The sequence below is a fragment of the Erigeron canadensis genome, chromosome 1 (assembly GCF_010389155.1).
Source record: "Erigeron canadensis isolate Cc75 chromosome 1, C_canadensis_v1, whole genome shotgun sequence".
Taxonomy (NCBI): domain Eukaryota; kingdom Viridiplantae; phylum Streptophyta; class Magnoliopsida; order Asterales; family Asteraceae; genus Erigeron; species Erigeron canadensis.
The window spans coordinates 1,720,825-1,731,245 of record NC_057761.1 but is presented as its reverse complement, the minus strand read 5'-3'; the positions used below and the strand labels follow the sequence as shown (position 1 = coordinate 1,731,245).

General features: G+C 33.2%; 1 protein-coding gene across 2 annotated transcripts; it reads left to right on the top strand.

Annotated features, from left to right (window-relative positions):
• The first annotated feature begins 3,739 nt into the window (after nt 1–3,739).
• On the top strand, nt 3,740–10,155 carry LOC122585942 (cysteine-rich receptor-like protein kinase 2). 2 transcript variants are annotated; one of them, XM_043758057.1, is made up of 8 exons: nt 3,740–3,836; nt 6,150–6,860; nt 7,251–7,364; nt 7,516–7,655; nt 7,803–8,013; nt 8,493–8,727; nt 8,825–8,975; nt 9,171–10,155. In XM_043758057.1, the coding sequence occupies exons 2-8, from the start codon at nt 6,191–6,193 to the stop codon at nt 9,510–9,512; spliced, it is 1,863 nt and encodes a 620-aa protein (XP_043613992.1). In that variant the 5' UTR covers nt 3,740–3,836; nt 6,150–6,190; the 3' UTR covers nt 9,513–10,155. The 2 variants fall into 2 exon arrangements, with proteins under 2 accessions (XP_043613992.1, XP_043613991.1); XM_043758056.1 differs by having other exon boundaries at nt 6,070–6,860.
• The last annotated feature ends 266 nt before the right edge of the window (nt 10,156–10,421 follow it).

The following is a 10,421-nucleotide window of genomic DNA, read 5'->3' as shown; positions in this document are numbered from 1 at the left end:
CACCAATTATATCCCAAATTTCCATACACAATTTTAATGACCCTTATAAGCCTTCAGAATGTACATTACAACCGAAAAAGACCTCTTTTGATAGTTATGCTTGGTGCTTACGCCTTGACGGTGGAGATTTGATTCTAGAACAAGCCTATGGTAAAATAAAATGCATCAAGACTAGACTTTGAGTGATTGATACAATATTTCAACCCAATAGTTTGTTAGTTGGAGTAGTTAGTTGAGATATTATTCTCTCATTTAATTAAAATGCTTAGTCATGTTTTCGAGGCTTGTGGATCATTCAAATATTGTCAAACATTTCAATTTTTATTTAAGATTAAAACTGTTTAACCATTATCATTTGTTTTCTAACTTTCATGGTTTAGCTTCTTTTTTATTATTGTCATGTTTTTGTGATCTTGAACCAAAGGAATGTTTGTTTTGAAATTTAAATTTTCTTGAGGACAAGCAAAGCTTAAGTATAGGGGGATTTGATGTCGCCTATTTTATATATATTATTTTACGCGATATTATCTCTTTTATGTTCTAATGTTTGATTATTTTGATGATCTTTTGATACTTGATCTATGTTATTTTGTGATGTAGGTTAACTAATGGATGATGATATTAGTGAGTCAAAAGAGTAGTAATTTTATGAAGTTTAGAAGAAATGTCACGATCAAGTTCATTGAATTTCGGCAGAGTGGTGTTGGCCTTTTGGTGCGTGAGGAGCAGCCCAGCAAAGGAAGAAGTCAAGATGGGCCTGGCCCATTGCTTGCATTTGTCCAGTCCAAAGAAAGAAAAGGGTCGAAGCTCGTGTGCTTGTGTAGGTCGGCAGGTGTGCAACATCATCAATTACTCTATATATATATCGGGAGCAGCTCCATATAATACGAACGGAACAGATAGCTATCGAAAAAAGAATATTAGAAGGGTTTTAGTTTGGAGGTCGGCGAGATAGGAGACAATTCGAAGGTCGGTACGTGAGGGATATCTAATCCATCAAATATTTAAGAGTTAATTGCAAGATTGGTCCCTGTGGTTTGTACAATTTAGCAAGAAGGGTCTCTTTTTGAGAATCGTTGCAATGGGGGTCCCTATTTTGAGATTTTTTTGCAAAATTGGTCCCTTTTTGACGGATCCGTTAAAGGTAGCCGTCAAGTGTGCACGTGTGCTGCACGTGTGGGGGTATTTACGTATCTTCTACCCCACAGGGACCCCTATTGCTAAAATGAAAAAACCACAGGGACCAATCTTGCAACTTTTTTAAAAATCCATCACTAAATAATACTTTTTAACTTTTCTTAAAAAAAATAATAATTTTATTAAATTATTAACTTAAATATAATTTTTAACACTTCTTATCTTTTCATGATTATTTGTTGTTAAAGAACTAAAAACATATAACCACTAAAAATTAAAAGGTATCATTTAATGATGGATTTAAAAATTGTAAGTTTATAAAACTTTTTAAAAAGTTAAAAGGTATTAGTTAGTGATGAATTTTTAAAACTTGTAAGTTTATAAAACTTTTTAAAAATTAAAAGGTATTATTTAGTGATGAATTTTTAAAAATTGTACGTTTATAAAACTTTTTAAAAAGTTAAAAGGTATTAATTAGTGATGAATTTTTAAAAACTCTAAGTTTGTTAAACTTACTTTTTAAACTTACAATTTTAAAAACGCACCACTAAATATTTAAAAATTTGTATAAACTTACAATTTTAATTAGTCCAACTGGTCAGAGGCATCCCAGGTTTTACTTAAGGTCTTGAGTTCGATCCCTAGGGATGTCAAATCTTGGGGTTTTTTCCTTCAAATACTTGTAACGGCTCATGGTCAACATCTCGTTGTCTAGGGTACGTGCAAGGCTTCACCATTATACGGTGAGGTTGCCGTGATGTTACATACCGACTGAATGTTCGAAAAAAAAATAACTTTTAATTTTTTAAAAAGTTTTATAAACTTACAATTTTTAAAAATTTATCACTAAATACGAGATGCTGACCATGGGATATCTAATCTATCAGATATTTAATAGATAAAAGGTGTTGGAGTTTGTTGGTTTTTGGTCTTCGTGAGCTAGAGCAGAAGGATAATCACTTTTGGTTTTCTCAAAATTTCGTTCATCACTTCAGATGCTTCATAGTTCGACTTCTTACTCTTTCTTTTATTTTAATTATTAGTTACAATATTACAAGACTATATAAATATACAATTATTATCATAGATTTTATTTATATGATCATTGTTATTTTTATTTGTCTTGTCATGAGTAGCTAATATTTTTATCATCCGTCTTGATGTAGCGATACAATATGTAGGATTGCACAATTTTATAATTCAAAGTTGATTTTAATTATCGTTGTGTCGAGATCTTGATGATTTAACTCCTTATTAATTATTATGTGATATTGGTGGCATATGTGTTCTTCGTTTGTGGTACTAGTTGAATACGTATGTGATTTTCTATTAAATGTTTGTCTATAAACAATTATCACTAGTTCATGGTATGATAGTGAATGTCATTTAATAAAAGGAGTTATTTTGTCAACGTGTTGTGTAACGGTTGGTGGTACCACGTTATCTTCACATAGGTACAATTGTTAATTTTATAGTCAAACAAACTAGTTGGTTAGGGAAATTGTTTTAAGCGTTGGTGGTACCAGCTTTTACAAGAGAACTAATTAATTAGGTGATTTAAATAATTTTACAAACGTTGGTGGTACCAGTTTGTGTCTTTGTTTTCTCACGATTATCTTTATCAACTAAAATTGAATTTGAACTTCATTAATGTGTAATCCGAACATGTTGTTGAGCGAGGTCAAGACGGATGACTTTTTAATCTCTTTTGTCATAAAATCAAAATTCTCTTTCTTGCGATTAATCTTACGGGATTACTAACTTTTTCTACTAACTTTTGCAACGTGGCAACTCGGCCATAAAAAAAAACCTCTTTTTAATCTGAATTACTTTATTTAAACAATTGCTTACAAAGTCCTTGTGTTCGACCTCGGATTTACCGGTTTACTATACTGTATACGAACGGGTTCACTGCCTGTAAGTGTGTTGTAGTCAGTTTTCTAGTAGTTCGTGTTATATAAATTTTATTGATTTCACACATCAGAAAACTTCTCCATATGTACACATGGGAAACTAACTAAAAAAAAGGAGTCATATTTGTAACAACGTTGCATCATCTACCATTAACCAATCCATATTCGGTTGATCTCCACCCTCCGATCCATCATCTTTAAAGTTTTCAGATTTTCTAATGATAAACGTGTTTTTATAAATTTTAATTGTTTTCTAAATATAAGAAATCCTTTTTCAAATTCTAAAACACTAAAGAGAAGATATTATAAAAAAATTTATATCTAAACGCAACCAAAATTCTTTAAAGAATGTATAGTTGGATAACTACAGAAACTGCAAGAAATTTCTAGCACAATTCATCGATCGCGAAATCTACGACCAGCCCAGCCATCACGCAAACCAGTGGGGTCGAATAGCAAGTTGGCAACATACTTTCAAGTCATCCACAATTAATTCTTATGACCATACACTTGAGACTTGACTTGCTATGTTAGAAAAGAAACAATACTTCGAGTCTCTGACATAAAATTGTCAAAATTGTACATTCACATTCCACCTCCCTTGTCTTTTTCGTTTGACTAAGTCTACACACAATACTTAATATATTAAGTTGTCACATACATATTGTTATCCTACTATACTCTCACCCTCTTATATTATCTTGAACAGAACATGAAGAATTAAAGTAGAGAAACAAGAATGGATTCAAGCTCTTCGATGATGGTTTAGAAATATATAGCTACAAGGTATAAACTCCAATTATATATATACTAAAAACCTATATAAACATACAAGTACTTTATGCATGGAATGTACAAGCTTTTAAAGCACATCTTAATTTTAATCAAATTTTGTTTTAACCCCTTAAATTTAAACCAAATTTCATTTTAACCCTTAAATTTTTATTTTTTAACATTAACACATATCAAAGTTTTCGCTTTTATTTTCATGACACTAAACTTTTAAATTCTCATGTTTTCATCAAACAACTTTCACGCAGTTACGGTTTTACTTTTAAACATTTGGTGTTTGATTATTTTTATTTGTCTTTTTATACATATAGCGTTTTCATTATACAATAACTTTTATCATCGTTACGTATTACGTTCATGTTACATTTAAAACATTAATATAGTTATTGTTCATGTTTTTATACATCTTAATATTCTTTACATTATTTTTATTATATTGTTACATGTTAGTTGTTTTTTTAATTAAAGTTTTAATCTTTTAACTTGTATCCCATATCAAAATTTTCATTTTCATTTTTATTGACACTAAACTTTTGAGTTCTCAGGTTTTCATCATACAATTTGTACATAGTTATGGTTTTAATTGTAAAGATTTAGTTTTTGATTATTTTCTTCCGTTTTTATACATATATATAACGATTTTAATATATATAAATTTTCATCAAGCTTACGTCTTACATTCATGAAACATTTAAAGCATTAATATAATTATTGTTTGTGTTCTTATACGACTTATTATTCCTTTAAAATATTTTTAATGTTATTGCTAGATGGTTAGTTGTAATTTCTAAAGTTTGAGTTCGAATATTTGACATAAATTTGTCAAAACTTTATTGTATACCCTCCGCTTCCTCAGGGCCCTCACTATCTTACTCAAATCAATTAGACGCTCGCCAAAAACGTACACCGTGACAACGCACGGGGTCAACAACTAGTTATCTATCTATATCTATATTATATTAGTCCCGTTTTCCCCCTTTTTTTAAGATTTAAATATTCAACTAAATTTTTGAAAACCCTTTAATGTCTTTATTCTTTATTTACTAATTTAAATATCTTTCACCTAAAATAATTATAATTCTTTTTAATAAAATTATTTAAAGCATACATCCCTCAAACCATTATAATAACAACATTACTCTCATTTTACATTAATTATCTTTACCAATAACCACACCGCTATCACCATCATTGACAACTTTGCCGCCGTCGTTACGTAGCACCATCATTTCGCTGCATCACGTGGCCATTTAGCAAGTATATCTATAAATACATGTGAGAGTGTAGGGTGGTCCATCGTCTAAGTTTAAATGGAGAACCTGATTTTTTTAATAAGAAAAATCATTTGTATTTGTATGTGAGAGCGACAACCATATTTATTTTTGTTGTATATATTATTTTAACAATTTTAACTTTGTTATAATTTAATTCTATTGTACAATACTTTGTTAAGCTATGTATTATTGATTATGTTAAAGTGGTTATGTTTGAAATAGATAATTTTACTGTTTACTTTGTTAGATTTTAATGTAAGGCCTATTTGAATTTACTATCCCCTAAGGTACGGAGGTCGCCCGGGTCAAAGTTGGGGCTTATTTTCGTTTCAAATCTTATCCCTTTTATCTTTTCTAATGTTGATCATCTAATTGTTTAAGAAATTTTTAGGCTGATGTGTTTAAAGGATATATCACAAGAAAGCACGTACTGTGGCTGGGACCACCCAGACCCGTGTTGGGTCATGGTCGATAATGAGATTCCGATGTCGTTGGCCATTACCAAAAACACTTAGAAAATTATTTTTAGAATTACCAACAACTCTAAAGATGATCATTAGCCAAAGAAAAAAAAAAAAAGAAATCGTTTATTTAACTTATCCCATGATGGTATAGGTAATGAAAATGATATGTCCCAAAAAGTCTGCAGACAATATTTAAAGTTTGTATATACGAAGTTACCTTTTAGATCTAAAAGACAATTAATATGTTGGTCAGTTTTGCTACATTTGTTTATCTACAAGACAAGAAGATAATATAGCATTCAGATTTGGTGCTTATTCTTGACTTAGATTGCTATATGTTCACACATGAAAATAACACATCATTAAATGAACCAATTTGGTATTTGATGCTCATGACTTCCTAATTAACCTTGTACAAGACATGTCTTAATCTTTTGTTTCATTCATAAGACTTGGTTTAAGCTTAATCATATTGCTTGTGCCTATCAGATGTATTAGAACAAAGATGATGAAATCAATAGATACACGTTCGATGCTGATCATAGTACTGATGGTAATGTTACTATTAGTATCAGGATCCGAGGGGGATGCCAGGGTACAAATCGTCAACATGTATTGTGACAAAGGCTTAGAGAACAATCAAACGCTTTTCATTCCTAACTTTGTGCGCGCAATGGAAATAACTAGCACCCAAATGCGTACTTCTCATAATGTAACAATAACTGTGGGTACTGGACCCAACAAAAACTATGCACTTACACAATGCTATGGTGATCTATCTTCAGAAGATTGTCTGTTATGTTATGCTGCAATACGTACTTATATTCCCGGTTGTTATCCACAAAGTGGGGGTCGTATATATCTAGACGGTTGCTATATGAGACTACAGAACTACAGCTTTTTCGAGGAGTATAAAGGGCCAAATGACACTATTGTTTGTGAGAATACTACAACGAAGGGCATCTTGTTTCAAGAGTCAACAAGGGAGGCAGTGGCCAATGCTGTTACGGATGCATTAAGATATGATAACTACTTTTCTAGGCAGGAGGTGGCGGTGGCTGGTACTAATAAGTCGGTTTATGTGCTGGCAGAATGTTGGAAGACTTTGAGTCCAAGCTCTTGTAGGGCGTGTTTGGTGAATGCATCTGAATGGATAACGAAATGTTTGCCATGGTCAGAGGGGCGAGCATTGAATACTGGATGTATCATGAGGTATTCAGATACCAACTTTCTCAATCCTGTACCGGTCCAAAGCAGCAGCAGGAGTTCTAACCATAAAGGTATCAAATCAAACACTAAAAAGGTTCTATTTTCTTACTGTTTCTTTAGTCTGCTTTTTTTTACCCTTTGTTTAAATTGGTAAAAAAATTTGAAGCCTGCCAAGAGAAGTTTTGCAGACTTGTCCTGGTTAACAAGAAATGCTCAAATACAAATGACTGAATATAACAATCAAAATGGTATGACTCATATGCGAAAGCTTCACAAAAGGGTGTTTGGCCTAGCGGTCATCATAATATGAGTTTGTTGAAGATGTTTTCTGATATCAGCTCGTTAGGCTATTAGAGATACTTATCCAATGAAGTCATCAATGAGATGTTGGACCTGCTCACATCAGCAAAATAGAAGCTTTGTACACTTCTCTATTAATATTTTATTCATGGGTTTTGCAGGGAAGATAATAACCATTACAGTTTCCGTTGTTAGTTCTGTAGTGGTTCTTGCAGTTGCTTTGATGATCTTTTTATACATCAGTAAACGCAGATATATAAAGCAGAAACGAAAAGGTACCAGACAATCTACACCATTAAAATAGGAGTAAATCTTTTGGGAATGACAAGTAAATAGCAAGTTTGTGTCATTGTGTACCTTGTAAAGCTACTAAGAAACGCAACTTGTGGAATTTCTCGAATAACTAATTGTTGCTTGATGTTTCAGGTTCTTTTAACGCTGAAAAACTGGCAAAGATTCTCACAGACAGTAGCTTAAACTTCAAATACTCCACTATAGAGAAAGCAACGGGAAATTGGGACGAGTCTAATAAGCTCGGACAAGGAGGATTTGGAACTGTATACAAGGTAGTATTATATGATAAAACCACAAACAATGCATCCTTGTATTAAATCTCTTCAAATATATGGGGTCTTTTTGGGTTGTGGCATAAAGGTTTTAGTGTTGCCATAGACCCCTGCATATGGCTAATGTGAGAAATGTACTTCTATCAGGGGGTTCTTTCAGATGGACGAGAAATAGCCGTGAAGAGGCTCTTCGTCAACAACAAATTTAGGGCGGCAGATTTCTACAATGAAGTAAATATGATTAGCGGTGTTGAACACAAAAACCTGGTTAGACTGTTAGGATGCAGCTGTTCAGGACCTGAAAGCATTCTCGTATATGAATACCTACCCAACATGAGTCTCAACCTCTTCCTTTTTGGTAAGTTCAACAGATTTCGATGCTTGTCTTGTTTAGATATGGCGACTATAGTTTGCTAAGTTATGTATTGGTTTATTGGGCTATGCTTTATCTAAAATAATAAAAATAAGACATTCAGCTAAAAGTGAAATAGTTCAAACACTCAAATGGTTGAAAGTCACCCATATTTTTACTTCATACAAGAGCTTCAATGATGTAGAGTTTGAGATTATTATTGGAAACATCTCGTTTGTAATCATCATTTAAGCATTAATCATCTACAATGAAACCAAAGGAAAAAAAAAAAGAATCAGTGGTCAGAGCTTTGTCTTGTTCTAAACATGACACATCTAAACTCGATATCCAAGTATCCAACACATCCACCTGTTACTCGACCCATCCATTTTGCCACACCACATATATTATGTATCCCATCTGTGATTCTGAAGTTATGAAGGTGAAAACTTGAGATGTAAAAGTCAAACCATGAACTTCTGCAGATGAAATAAAAGGCAGGGAACTAAGCTGGGAGAAGAGATATGAGATTATAATTGGTGTAGCAGAAGGTCTGGTTTACCTTCATGAAAATTCGAAGAGCCGGATTATTCACAGAGATATTAAAGCTTCTAATATCTTGTTAGACTTAAGGCTTCGAGCCAAAATAGCTGATTTTGGGTTGGCCCGGTCTTTTCAAGATGACAAGAGTCACATTAGCACAGCCATTGCAGGGACACTGTAAGTAACTCAATTTCTTAAAAATTTTCAATCTAGCATTGTTATAAAAAAATGATATACTATGCTAACCTTTTCTTATTGATTTAAATTTCACCAGTGGGTATATGGCTCCAGAGTACCTAGCCCATGGTCAATTAACTGAAAAGGTGGATGTCTATAGTTTTGGTGTGTTACTGCTAGAGATGGTCTCAGGAACGGAAAACAACAGAAGTAAAACTATTGACTATACCGACAGCTTAGTGTCAACCGTAAGTATTGATCCCATTTCATATTGTACGCTTATCAAAACATGAAGATATCATTCGAGCTCCTGTATATTAAAGGAAATATAAGATGTCATGTAGCTAAAGTTTGAAATTTTTGTGTGACCAAGGGAATATGTAAACAACTCGTCATAATATAAAAGAGAGAGTATTCATTGTTTGTTCTTTGTGGGTAAACAGGCATGGAAGCATTTCAAGAGAGGTACAATTGAGGAAATATTCGACCCAAACCTTATGATGCATAGTTATCCTAACATCCTTTTAAAGAAAGATGCCATAAGAGTGGTACATATAGGACTTCTTTGCGTTCAAGAAGCTCCATCTTTAAGACCATCCATGTCAACGGCACTTAAAATGTTAGCGAAAGATGATGAACCCTTACCGGCCCCCTCCAGTCCCCCTTTTACAGACGAGAAAACCATGGAACTAAACAACATCACACAAAAGTTACTGCATTATTCTGAGGGAGATGATGCTAGTTCAATTGCTACCGTTACCCACAGTGAGTTCTTCCCAAGGTAACATTGGTTATTATCAGATCAAACAGAGCCAACAAATAACTAAGACCTCATAATTACTAGCCACTTCCTTAAGCATTTGGGAAGCCAGAATGTTGAATGCATCCTACACGGCTGTAATCTGGACCCCTAAGCGTATAAAGAGGTTGGTTATGTTATTGTACCGAAAGGCAAGATCAAACAAAAGGTCACGGGCTCTCGTCCCACTGTGGACATATGTGTGAATATATGATGTTGTGTGTCGAATTATTTTTTTTTCCAACAAACAGAGGTACTAAATGTATACAAGTTTTCTTCTACCTTAAAGCAGAATGCTAAAAGAGGTATTACCAAGTTGAGGAAATCAACTACCCCCAAGCCTACAAAATTTGGCCTGGTTGAGAAAGGTCTCCCACATCTGACAATGGATTTTACTCCCCGAGCCGATGTGCTATATTTGAAGAGAATATTCAGATACATGTGGAACTCAGTGGAAGTACGATAAACCTGCAAGCAAGCCTAAGCTTCCTCATTTTGGTTCGGTTTTCTGTCATGGTTTCGAAGCTTAGGTTAGTTTCGGATTTGTCATTGACAATGTATATATTTTGATGGTTCATGTACGTCTTTATTTGGCATGAAGTAATTGCTTTTGAAACAGCGTTTGTTCACTTATGAGTTTGCTTTAAATTCAGTCATCTCAGTTAATAAATTTGTCGAATATTGGTTGATATCTGAGATAAAACTTTTGAACCAGACTTGATGTTTTACAAAAACGAGATGGGTACCCGCAATGCGGCGGCGTGGCAACGGGTGGTGCTAGTGGCAGTGGTGGTAATGATGCGGTTATTAATCTAAAGTAATTGACGTTAATAGTAATGTAGTTATTGTATGTTTAAGAGATTTATTTTTTGTAAATAACTTTATTAAAAATATT

Coding starts and splice junctions, on each gene's coding strand:
- LOC122585942 (XM_043758056.1), top strand. CDS start 6,086: ATGATGAAATCAATAGATACACGTTCGATGCTGATCATAGTACTGATG. Junction 6,861..7,250: donor CAGGAGTTCTAACCATAAAG/GTATCAAATCAA, acceptor TGGGTTTTGCAG/GGAAGATAATAACCATTACA. Junction 8,014..8,492: donor TCTCAACCTCTTCCTTTTTG/GTAAGTTCAACA, acceptor GAACTTCTGCAG/ATGAAATAAAAGGCAGGGAA.